The 13,890-nt window shown below is 34.0% G+C and overlaps 1 protein-coding gene across 2 annotated transcripts in view; it reads right to left on the bottom strand.

Annotated features, from left to right (window-relative positions):
- The window catches only part of LOC118187063 (hexokinase-2-like), a 111,341-nt gene that overhangs the window by 60,794 nt on the left and 36,657 nt on the right, over nt 1–13,890 (bottom strand). For both annotated transcript variants that reach the window (XM_085808784.1, XM_085808783.1), the window contains exons 3-4: nt 12,843–12,985; nt 1,095–1,170 (exon numbers count right to left, since the gene is read on the bottom strand). In XM_085808784.1, coding sequence (XP_085664910.1) covers nt 1,095–1,170; nt 12,843–12,985 — 219 coding nt within the window. The remainder of the gene's footprint in view (nt 1–1,094; nt 1,171–12,842; nt 12,986–13,890) is intronic.

The following is a 13,890-nucleotide window of genomic DNA, read 5'->3' as shown; positions in this document are numbered from 1 at the left end:
TGACCAAAAAAGGTCCGCTGCTTCAATATCAGAGATTTTGCGGAGAAACTCCCAACCTCCGTACTGTATAATGTATTGGCAAAGAAAATGAAATTATTTTGACTATTCGATTACTATCCTTTTATTAAAGCCATTCCGAATATTATTCCTTAGAAAGCTAATCTGTGTAAAAACACACCCATTTTTGGAAGTTTATCTATACTTCAGCAGTTACTGCAACTATACTATTATAAATATTCATACATATACTCATAATATAAGCATAACGATCATAATAAACATGAATATGAACTGACCAAGCAGAACGAGAATGCAAATTATTAAAATCTTGATAGAAATTAGTATTTGGGTGGGAGGAATTCTCGCGCGCACCATAGGTTACGTAATGCAGAGAAAGGGGGGAAAAGCGATTTCCGGGAGTATGATTCACCATCTGACGTTGCATATAAGAAAGAAAAGTTGTTTATTTAGTTTCGGCTTTGGTACGGGGAAAAAATGCGCGTTCATTAAAAACAAAGGATTAAAAAAAAAGCACTAAAAGCAAAAAATAAGCACTAAAAACAAAAACAATAAGGGCTTTAAAGAAAAAGTAAGCACCTATAAGGGCCTTTATATTTTATTTTCAAATATAAGGACTTATAAGCACTTGTAAGGACCGCTACGAACCCTGAGCAGAACTATTATACTCGTAAATTAACTACTTTTAAATATATAACTGATTTTATTTTATTTAAAAGAAACTAATATCTTTACACACCTGCACCTATCAATTTGCTTCAGAATATATTATATAACTCATAAAACTAACAGAATAAGTGAAAAAAATTGCTTAATAAAATTTAAGCGTTCATACGTATAAAATTAATTGTAATCTTAATTTTCCTTAAGATCTTAAGTTAAATGTAAAATTTCATTTTAATGAAATGTGAAATGGAACTGAAGTAAAATCTTGAATGATAAATGCAGTTACATTTCAAAATCTATGAAAACATAAAATACTTCTTTGCTCATAACATTCATATAAAATAATATCTATGTTATTATATTGCAAATTACTTTTAATATAATCAAATAAAATGTACTCATTGACTTACCTAATGGAAGCTTCTTTCCCAATAAATCATTCTCCTTCAAAAATTGTTGAATGCAATCCGCCAAAAATTCGAAAAGCTACAGATAAAGAGCATATACATGTAAGTCATCTAATGAGTAACTATAAACTTTTCTCTAATTCTAAAAACATTTAAAGACATAAAACGCTTTCAGAAACCTAAAAAAACCAGCAACGGTAATAATCATTACTTAAATTACAAATAATCTAAATGAAACGGAAGATATCCATGTCTTAGCTAGATATCAGATGGCACTAAATAAATTAAATAAATAAATAATTCGCATTTGCTGTAGATAGAGAACTTTTTGCTGTAGATAGAAATGCTGTAGAACGCATTTGCTGTAGATAGATAGCTGAAAATTCTTGAATTGTCCCCAAGCCCGCTATTAACAGCTTATCATTTCAGTTGTCTTTACAATAATCTTAAGAGTCTGAATGAAAGCTTTTGAAACTAAAAGCAAAATGTAATTCTTATGTATAACACACTTCTGTTTCTATTGTCTTCACAAAATTTATTTTGTATTTTACGAGATGTGATACACATACCTAGATATGTTGTAGAGACATTAGGTGTTTTTGGAAGCAGGAAAGATGAAAAATTAACAACACCTTCGCCGGGAATCAAACCACGGACCTCTGGAATACCGGCCCAGCTTGCAGACCACTACACCACGAAGGCACGCTAGGAAAGCGGGAGAAATACCTTATAATGTTACATAAAAAATGCTTGTCTTCTCTCACTGTTACTAGTAACTACGCTATAGAACTACCTGTGCTTGAATTCTCATTACATCTTTGGGCAGGATTCTGAAACTATGCTACATGTGGCACTAGAAGTTCATTACTATTTCTGGTGGCACAAAATTTACTCAAAAATTTTAAAGGAGTTTTCAAAATGAATGTAAAATGGCGCGAATTTAAATCGGAAAATGCTCTTATGACGGTACATGTATTTTTTATTCTTATTTATGAGGTATAAAGTTTAAAACGTTTGAGAACCCTTAAAGTATGGTAATACTGAAGCTCTGCGACCACTCCAGGAAAAGAAAAATAATTGATGAAATTAAAGAATAGAAAGAAAACGTAGAATAAAACTGAAACAAAACTAGAAATATATTGTGAACGGGAATTTTCCCAGTTCAGTTTTGGATCTCCTGAAAGAGACAATGCGTCGTCTGGTAGAGGTGGGGCGATGTAATCGCATCGTTTATATCAGGTATCCAGAAACGTCCGTGCCATAGTTTTCAGTGAAAAATAACAACCGTGTATGTTCGCGCAAATGTATTTTTTTTTCAGCAAAATAATCTCCTTTAGCTGCAATGATATGTTCCCAACGAGTTACAAGATTATAAATCCCTTGTCCCTAGAGCCAAAAAATTGTCCGAAGGCCTTGAGAATGTCAATATCGGATGTCCTCCTGACAGGGTTACCAACACTTGCCGTTTGAATTTGACTTTTCGCTCCAGCGGCACGAGCTTTTTGCATACCTTATAATACGATGAAATGTGAAACTCATGTTTTAAATCCCGTAACATCTTCCCCTTCTCACACCGTGAATAGCAGACATGACCATTCGTGCGGCTGTTGACCTGTTGGGCAAGGATTCTTAGTCGAAGCTTTCGTAAGATTATGTTCGATTTGATTAATAATCCTTTTATTTTAATTACTTTGACTACTTTTTATGGATAGGTCAAGTGCAGATATGCATGTTTTAATATAATTTAGGCACAGTAAGCAAGCTTTTGAATTATGGTGGTAAAAATTTGCAGTTTTAAAATTATCTTCGTAAATAGTAAGAAAAATCTTATATTTCCGTTTCCGGGTCACAGCAAGCGCTTTTGTCTGCATGAAGATGATAAATATTTATCACAAAAATAGAACTTTTAATTTTTTCATTATACTGCTGACCGTTTCATTACTGTGCAAGAAAGTTTTGTAATTTCACTTAGCCAAGAAAAACAGGAAAAACATTCTTTAATTATAAAATGGCAATTCGACGACACTTCAGTTCACAGTTCTTATTAACAACTATCCCGCGGATCTGAAACCATTGATTCAACTACGTTTACAATATCTATTGTACTTCTTCAAAGCGCTATAAAAATAATAAACTTTGTAATATGGAGGCTTCTTAGAAGCAGGCTTTTCAAACTAATGTGTGAAAATATGGGAAGCCACCATGAGTTCCTTAGCCATTGAAATAAGGTGAAATAAGGTCTGAAGGAAAACCGCTGAGACATTTGATGAAGTTACGTGCAGCGGCAAAAGCATATTTAATGGACCATAACTCTCTATTGACTACGGTTGTACTAAATGATAAAGCCTGGGTATGCAAACAAGCATATTTGAGCGAAATTTAAAATCATTTCGTTCATTTTTATGATTCTATTATTGCAGAGAAAAAAATGCCACAGTTTTTTTAATGTAAACATCAAAGTGCTTTCTTTTAACAGAAACTTATGGTTGGAACAGATGGAAAAAGAAGATATCATTAGGTTCTCTCTTACAAAAGACTTCTTGAGCAACATTCAAGAAAAAATATGGAAGCTTTGAAAGATTTTTTTGAACATTATCTTCGAACACCTCAAGAGATCGCACTTGATGACTTTAAATGGATTCTAAATGTGTTGAACATGAATAAAAAAACGCCCAGCTTAAACTCAGCAGAATATGAGGTCTTCATAAACTTGAGACTGAAAAAACAAACTGAGTATATCTCACGGACTGAGAAAGCAAAATTAGTATTGCTGCTTTTCTCACCTACATATCACTGTAAAGTGGGATTTTTCCACCTATACAAGGGTTATTATGAAATTGTTCAGATAGAGCAAAATAGTACATGTTAAACTTACTAAATCTTAGCAATGTTCGAAGTTGCTCCTTCCAACACCAATGTACTTTTAGGCGAGTTTTTCAAAGATTAAATGCTTCAAACCACCCATTTCTTGGAATCGACGAAAAATATGCTTACACAGTCTCATCAGGCTCATCTTCGGAATGAAAGCGACGGCTAATTAAATTTTGGTTTAAATTAAAAAATAGGCAAAAGTCACATGTAGCATGATAAGGAGAATAAGGTGTATGTTTTACACTTTAATGTATTTTTGTTAGGCATTATCAGGGTGAAACATGAGTCATCTAATTTTTCACTTCTTAAAGAATTTTTAAAAGACACTAAGTGGTGAACCAGTCAGCTGTACCAGTCCCTTCCCTCTGACTTGATATGGTTTTTACCAATCATATACTACTGAATTAAAATAACATACATTGCATTTCACATTACATTTTCAACATTGTTGATTTGGATCATCTTTACTTTACTTTCATGACGCGTTAGAACGTCAAAAAATGATATTTACATTTCAACACCAGCTATGATTTTAGAAACAATGCAGTGTTCGAAACATCCTTAAGTAAATTTAGGATTTCTTTACTGATTCTGACACGCTCCGCGTTTTGGTGTGCTGTTAATTTATGAGGGCTCAACTGCAAACTAGTTTTTTTCATATGCAGTTTTTCATGAATAATCTTATCTATAGTTATGGATCTAATGTTATGTTCCTTCTGTTACATTTCTTAGATATAGAAATTATCATTGATTAATATTTTAATTTTAATGACACATTTTCTGGGACTACAGCTGACAAAGGTCTCCTTAAATGCTCTTTATCCAGGGGAGAATTTCCACCTATGCAAAATTCTGTAAACCATCTGAATACAGTGGCATGAGATGGAACTTCATTTCTATATGCTGACTCTAGACACTGAAAGCATCCTTTCTGATTTAGTTTTTGGGGTCTGATTAAGGGCTAGACACCCAATTTAGAAAAACAAATTCTTTAAAAATTTAAAATCATAAGTGTGATTCAGTTCCCTCTTGCTTCAGTTCCCTTTTCATTTCTTTCAAAATTTATTATATGATAAATGAATTGTAACTGTTGCCACAAATTATCGTCTTCGGAATAAAATAGTTCAAATTTATATATCAAACACATATTTTCTTTTAGCTCTATCACACCCTTGTCTAAAACATTTTACAGTTACGGACGTATAAATGTCAAAATGCAGAACGAAACATTCGCCTTCGGTTATCATCTGTTGAACTAAAATAATAAAACTGAGCCAAAACTTACACCACATGTGCCGCATAAAATAATAAAAATAACAAGACACGTGCCGCATAAAATAACAAAACTTATACACATGTGCCGTATAAAATAATACTTATATGTTATTTTATGTTATGTCTTAATTTAGACCTACTGCTGCAATACTGCGCACTCTAGATAATAAAATTAATTTGAATTTGTTTTCTGTAATGAATAATAGCAATTTTGAATAGCAATTAAGGAAAGATTGGAAAGGAATAGCAATTAAGGAAGCATATTTTAACTGAATTAGAGATAATGATTAAACTGAAGTAACTCTGTTTATTACAAAGACCTTTTTTTGTTGCTCAAACCAGTTATTTGTCGTACCACAAAAGAGGTTATTAATGAACTTTGAAATAATGCTTTTGCATGGCAAAATTTTGACAGTACCATGAGTGTTGATGGTAACTGAAACTAAATTGAGATATTAGGGTAAGTTTCAAAGTTTAAAATTATTTCAGTTAATGGATATTATGCAGTTGTTTAGATATCTCTTTACATTCTTTTACGATCTATGAACTCTTCCTTCCCCTAACACTACTCCTGAACTTAATTAATTTAATAAGATGTGGAGTAGACTTAAGGGAAGCTCGCCATAGAAATTGATCCTAAAAAGAAAGGTCCGTTTAAGACTTTTAGTGGCCTTAAAAGAATTTTGGTAGCCCTACAAAATACATTTACAGTATAAAACCTATTTTCTTTAGATTCTTCCCTCTCTCGGTTTTGATTTAGCTACACTCTAAATTCTATGTGAACAGCAACGAAAATATTTCGTGGTGCCCCTTTTCCATGAACTCCAAGAACCTTTTTGCGGTGACCTTTATCCATGACCCCCAAAGACGTGCTTAGTTTGCTGAATGGTTAATTCAGCTCCTTAAAAAGGACTTCGCGAGTTATAATGTTTGAGAACCGCTGGCTTAGAGTACGGTAACAAGCTTAATAGTGTAATTTTAGTACGAGCACTATTCACCTTCAAATGGTATGACATCATATTTATACTTAAAAGTAAAACTTTTAATCATTTATAAAAATAATTAATTACACAACTGAAAACCTGTTTGGATAAATATGATTTTATATATGAATACATAGGATACGACCATACCAGCTTCGTACAGATTTCTCACTGTACTAAACAGAGGTTAATTTGTTCCTTTTTTTATTCATTCTATTAATTTTAATTTAAAACCATATTTCTGAACATGTTTGTTATAATAATAATAATCATTTTACATATATTTATTTCACTATTACAGTCTGTATAAAATTACAAACAAACACGTAAAATTTCACCTTTTTCTTTGAGATGTTAACATCAACATAAAGCGATTATTAAAACTATATATACTATATTTACTTTATCACTTAACTCATAAATAATGAAAAAACTGCGCTTAATAAATTTACTTTCATAAAAAGAACTTAAAATCAACAAAATTGCATGAATTTTATAAATACAAGTAAACAATCACACAAATTAAGCCAACAGTAAAATTCTGCTTACATCACTAGCTCACAGTACAGAAATAAATATACGTTTTGGATTCCCAATCGACAGATGTCACGGAGATTTGTCCTTTGGATAGCCTCAATTTGAACTATATTAGTTTCCGATTTCCGTTTCTATAGTAGCTACAAGCGAACGGCTTATGTCAGTCTCTGCTTAAGAACGGAGGAGCCTGGCTAGCAGCTCATTGCTCTAACTTTATTAGGTAACTGATTTCTATAACAACAATGTTAAGTGCCCATAGGGATAATATGGGTTATATTTTCCATCCTAATTGGATAATATGAGTAATATTTTCGAACCTAAGATTTAAATATATGACATTTAGCTAGCTATCAACGAGCCAGAAGGCAAGAGGTAAAAAACTTTTGACATAAAAAGTAAGAAAAGTCCAAATTTAGCTCGATATAAAGAAATCTAATGGAAACTTTCCAAACTAATTCATAAATTTGTTATGCTTTGTAAAATAAAACAAAAAACTGATTGTTATAAAAACAAAAGGACTATCAGAAAATCTGCTTTAAGTGAAAGAAGTAAAAGATTAGTGCTTCGTCTAGCAACTGTAAAATATGTGCTGACGAGGAAAACGTCATGCTCTCAAAATAATCTAAGCAAAAATTTTCAACACTTCAAAATTAAATCAAAATGATAAATGCCTGAAAATGAAGGTCAAACTATACTGCCTTCCAAAAGTTAAGGAACAGTAAGTTTTCAAAACTCACCATTATAAAAATGTCAGTAACATTTAAATTCACAGTTTGTATGTATGAGAGCAAAGAAGTTTAAGAAAATATAAGCAAAAACTATAGCTACCCCTTTTATTTTATAAAAATGAGTACTTATATAAGAGTTGGAAAAATTGCAAAAATTGTTAAGTTTTGTTCATGAATGTTGAAATTCAACTGTTATTAGCAATTTCGTTGACAATATCCAGGAGAAGTCCCCTTCCAGATTCGCTGAAGTGGCGGGTGATCGGATGAATGGAAATGGGGATGTCACAAGCTGATGCTGCTAGACGTCTCAATGTCTCTCGCAGTGTGGTCCACAGACTATGAAATCAGTTTGAATCCGAGGATTCTGTATATAGAACACATGTTCTAGGTAAACCAAGAGTTACAACACCTGCGGGAGATTGTTATTTACCTCTTTCGGCTCGAAGGAGTTGCAATGTTATTGTGCCTCAGCTCATGGCAGATCATTTAGTGGCAACAGGAACAAGAATCTCAGCTACTACAGGGCGCAGACGCCTGCACAACACAGGTATATATGCAAGACGACCAGTGATTGTGTCCCCTTGACCCGAGAAAACAGAAGTGGCCGTTTACGTTGGGTAAGAGAACACGTCTCCTGGACCAGTCAGCAATGGGCATTTGGAGAGAAAAAGTACCTTACGTATTCCCTCTTTTAAAGAGCGACTGGGGTTTAGGGGACCCAATTGCCAAATCCTGGTGTAAATAATCATCATCTACCACCTTTGAGTTCGAGTGCCACTGCAGAGTCATTAAGTTATTTGAAGCAAAAGTACATGAAAAATGTGCAATGCCTTCCCCGGGACTCGAACTTGGAACTCTCGAATACGCGCCAACTGTGCTACCGTTACACCACGAAAGCACGCAGAAAAGAGGGAGAAAATACCTTATAAACATTCTATGTAAAATTCATTAAAGAACTGTTTAGTGAACATGTCCTCTAAACTTCTCGTTTCTATGTTGCTTCATTCTCAAATTAGACGAGGGTCAAAAAACAAAACAAAAAAAACAAAAAAACAAACAAAAAAAAAAAAAACACGCTCTTCCTCAACTTTTAGAGGGCAGTGTATTTGAAACCAAGAAATATACACCGGAAATACTAAAATGAGCAAAGATTTTTAATGAAACGATCATGTAAATGAAAAACGTTCCTTTTTGCTCAAATGGGAAAAAATACGACTGAGATAACCCTGACACTAATGCAGGTTGCTGGCATGATTTGTGACAAAAACATAAAACAATTTTTTCCCAGATAAGCGGGAACTGCAGAGATGACAGGGGAATGTTTTCGACACGGTTTAAAATTTGACATTGTCGTAACAATCAAGTAGCTTATCAAACATTAACAGTTACTTCTCTATGAGAATTTGTCTCCATTTAAAATGCTTTTTGGCGTCAATGACTCGATTTATCAACAAAGCAGCCTTTTGACATGCATTTAACTTGACAAAACAGTGGTTTCAAAGAGAAGCAGTTGATGTCAAATACTAGATATCAAGAAGACTAGATCTTAATCCGATTGAAAATATCTGAGGAGAAATTATGAACTTTTCATAGCGATTATAAACAATATTTTTAATAATTATAAATGATAATATGTTTGTAATTATTAAATTAATAATTAATTTTGTAATAATAAAAGTGTTGGGATAAAACAAATACCATGTATATACAAAATTAGTCAATGATGTGACAAATAGAATTCGTTTTACGCTCTAATTCAAACGAATGTACAATTAATTATTAAATTACTTATTAGTTCTTCTACAGAAATGACTGGACCTTTCCAATAAATACTGCTTCTACTTCATTTACATAAAACGCGATACTGAAATCTCATTCTGGCAAAGAGTTGTAAATGGAAAACAAGAATTTAAAGGAAAGGGTTTCAAAATTAAAAATAACTATTAGAAAATTAAAATAATCCCTAAAGTGTAAGTGTAAATTACCATCTGGGTGCTCTTGTTTTAGAATTACACCAACAGCTTCTTTAGATGAATCAACAAATACATGGCAAAGATGTTTTGGATTAAATGAACTTAAGCGTCTTTTAAATTTTTAAAGGCTGTTTCAGGTGTCCATTTATATGGAGTATCTTTTTTGAGCATATTTGTTAGTGGGACTCTAATTCTTGCATAATTTGGAATAAATTTATGATACACATTAATACTGCTAAGAAATCTTTGTAATTCTTTAACATTTTTAGAAGGTTATAACTTTTCAATAATTTCATTGTTTTACTGGGTTGATATTTTCCAGCTTGAATTTTATATCCTAGAAAATTTATTTTCTCTTTAGCAAAGTGGCATTTTGACTTTTTTAATTTTATGTTTTCTTTTTCACATATATCAGATATTATTTTAAGATGCTGTAAGTGTTCTTCAAAATTCTGAGAAAATGCTATAATGTCATCAAAATAATTCACATAAAATTGAATTTGGTATACATTATAAGGTATTTCTCCCCCCTTCCCAGCATGCCTTTGTGGTGTAGTAATTCTGCACGTTGGGCCGGTATTCCAGAGGTCCGTGGTTCGATTCCCGGCGAAAGCGAGTGCTCATTTTTCATCTCTCTGGGTTCCAAAAAAAAAAAAAAAAAACAGCTGGGAAATTTTTCCAACCAAAAGGTAATCTATTAAATAATATAGACACAGATTAGTTGTAAATGCCAGTTTTTCAGTATCTTTGTCAATTAACTTGATATGTCGGTAACCAGATGCCAAGTCTAAGATGGAAAACACTTTCTTGCAGTAGAGTTGAAAGAGTCTTTTCCAAGTCTAATATTCTCGAGAAAATACAAAAAATCATTCTTGAAAGGATTACTTAAACATATACTATAAGGTATTTCTCCCGTATAATTTATTTTCTTAGCATGCCTTCGTAGTGTAGTGGTCAGCACGCTCGACGCGTACTCGAGAGGTCCGTGGTTCGAGTCCCGGGTTGCTCACTTTTCACATCTCTTGCCTCGAAATAACCTAATGTCTCTACAATACCTTTGCTTATATTTCTTTTAATTTAAAACACATCATAAACACTAAAGCTCAGTTGTAATTTAAACAAGAGAGCGCAAGATGAACACAGCAATAAATAACCTAAATGAGAATTAACAACATAAAATGTCACATTTCTATTTATTCTTCCAACTTTATATGACAACTTAACCAATTTAATGACAGCAAGATCTCCAGATAGAGATAATAACTTTCGAAACATTTTACTTTCAATAATTTCAAAATTATCAAAACAATTTAAAATGCTTTCATAAATTACGTGAGCTTGGCTACATGTGTTAATAATAGAAGGAAAGTTATTGCTCCCTACCTGAACATTGAATTTGAAATATTGTCATGCTTTGGGGAAATATGAGTTTGTGAATATGGTGGTTGATGATAATTTAAGGCAGGATACTGATTTTTATAAGATGGAGGTTGATAATAATTTATACTGATACTCTGAATTTGGGTGAAGTTGATAATAATTTATAAGGATACCGTAAGCAGGATACTGTGAATTTGAGTACCCAAATTGTGGAGGATGAACATATCTACAAACCTCCTTTCGAAGCAATTAAGATCTAGGATAGTATGGTCTTGGAGTAGGATATCTTGAATAATCAAAATATGGACAAGGATTTTATCATGAAATGGTAAACCTGGCCACATTACAGGTGCTTTGGGATACTTCAGGGGAACTTGAGGTTGGAAATATTTTCCTGGCTAAAGTAATTCAATTTTGAAGATAAGTGATAATCTGAATTGCCAGCAACATACGCTGTTGCACTGGTAATGCCTGAATGAGGCGTCGATTAAAATTTGATGAATTAATTAAAACACAGAGCCTAATTTTAACTTTTGGCAGCAAACCGTGGCCAGATTTTCATTATTCTCAAGGTAGGATACTGTACGACTTCATTGTAATAATAGGCACAAATAATGCGCCAAGTTGTTTGTGGCCGGAACATGTTTACTGAAATAAAATGAAGATGTAATCTGTCTCGGCTGCCAGTTTCCTAGTCATTGCGGACCTGCATTTCAGCATTCTACGCCACGACCTTTGGCCTGCAAACCTTTGGCCTGCAAACATAGTTATATATACACTGAAAAGCCAAAATATTATGACCCCCTACTCAACAATGCGTTGCACGACCTTTGGCCTGCAAAACAGCTGCAACTCATCTTGGCCTGGATGCCACAAGTTCTTGGTAGATGACTGGAGACAGGTTATACCAAATGTCTTCGTGGCATTTATGCAAAGTCGAGATAATTCGACATGGTGATGTTTGAGCTCTGAGCTGCCGCTCTATGACATTCCAAATGTGCTCTATCGGGTTAAGATCCGGCGAGTTAGGGGGCCAGGTGATTGGAATCCATCCTCATGCTCCTCGAACCACTTCAACACAGTTCCAGCCGGAATCCATCCTCATGCTCCTCGAACCACTTCAACACAGTTCCAGCCTTGTGACATGCAGCGCTGTTTTGCTGGAAGATTCCATTTCCAGTTGAGAAGACAGACGCCATGTAAGGGTGCAACGGATCCGCAGTTATGTTCAGTGAGTATGTAGCTTTCATAATGGTCTGTTCTACCCCAAACAAGGATCCTACAGCCGCACATGAGAATGTTCCCCAAAGCATAGTACCTCCACCACCAGCCTGTGTATGACCTGCTGCACGGAGAGGAGGGAGTAATTGTTCGTCTGAAACGGCGTACTCTCACACGACCATCGATATGATGAATAAGAAATCGTGATTCAGCCAACCAGGCAACTGTCTTCGACTTAACTATGGCCCAGTCTTGATATTCCTGGGCTCACTGTAGGCGTAGTTGAGGATGACGCTTGATCAAGAGATAAACACTCAGGGAACATCTGCTGCGTAGTCCCATATCCAATAATTTCCGTTGAACTGTGTATTCCGAAACACTTGCACTCAGACCTGCATTGTATTGGGCCATCAGCTGAGACACAGTCTGGCACCGATTTCGCTCTCAAAATTGCAAATTCTTCTCAAAAGTTATGTCAAAATTATCCACTAACAACTCTGCTCATCAACTTTGCATTACTCTTTATAAAATTTCTACAACAGTGCTTCAATTTGTCAAACATTTTACAGTATCAAAATCCTTTGCAACACCTACGTTATACCTGTTATGAAAATCGGACACGAAATTTTGCAGTCATCATTCCAAAGTTGCTTCTAATCACTTATTCATTATTAACAGACACTCAAACACTTATTTTTATCACTCTATTAATATTTATACTGACTTATCATTAGAAACAAATATAACATATATATGTGTATATGCATATGATATTATACATACCATCTCGCCTTCTCCTAGGCGTAACTCCTCAGGAACCGTGTAGTACTTTACATTAGTATATAATTCTGATTCTGGATCTAGTTTCAATAAAATTACTCTGAAATTAGTTCCACCTAAATCAAGAGCCAAAAATTCCCCTTTCTCTGAAAGAGAAAATAAATAAAAATTATTCATATGAAGAACTATACAAATACATTTAATTCTGTGAACACAAAATTTGGATACCAGAAGTGTAAGGAAAATCTCTCCTTTCGTAACAAAGGGTGAAGTAAAGAGTAAGTTTTTATTAGACTCAATTTATTAGAAGCAAAGATAAATTCTAGTTCAGACTATTATTATTATTATTATTTTGCTAAAAGTTAGCCTTCTTCGTTTAATCAGTCCTGTGATTTTTCCGCTCTCGCTGTTTCCAGGAAAAGCGAATTACATTGTAGAGACATTAGGTATTTTGGAAAAGTCGGAGAGATGAAAAATTAGCAATCGCCTTCGCCGGGAATCGAACCACCGACCTCTGGAATGCCGGCCCAGCGTGCAGAATTACTACACCACGAAGGCATGCTAAGAAGGCGGGAGAATTATATACTCCCCCTTTTAAAGGGCGACTGGGGATTTTAGGGGACCCAATCGCCAAATCCTGGGTGTCGAGAATCCTCATCCAGCACCCTTTTAGTTCGGTTGCCACTGTAGAGACATTAGGATTTATAGAAGCAGAAGAGATAAAAAAAAAAATTAGCAATCCTTCGCCGGAAATCGAACCGCACACCTCTCAATTACGCGCTGAGAGTGCAGACCTCTACACCACGAAGGCGGGAGAAATATCCCATAACATAAATGAATTAAAATTATGAGCAATTCTTACAATTCAGTATACTATACCGTACTGTTCAACTGTGCTGAATCGCTATTGAATAATTTCAGTCTTATTATTTATTAAGCAGTTAGAATAGAGAGTGAATGATTGCACGACAACATCTAATAATTTTAAAAAGTTAGAAACTTTAGAGTTAAAATTATTATTTTGAAAAGCTACAAAATTTGCTGTTCTGCA

Source organism: Stegodyphus dumicola, chromosome X2, assembly GCF_044657685.1.
Source record: "Stegodyphus dumicola isolate Sdum_Otavi_A_Nest chromosome X2, ASM4465768v1".
Lineage (NCBI taxonomy): Eukaryota > Metazoa > Arthropoda > Arachnida > Araneae > Eresidae > Stegodyphus > Stegodyphus dumicola.
Note: the sequence above shows the minus strand (reverse complement) of the source record. Positions and strands in the feature narration are given on the sequence as shown.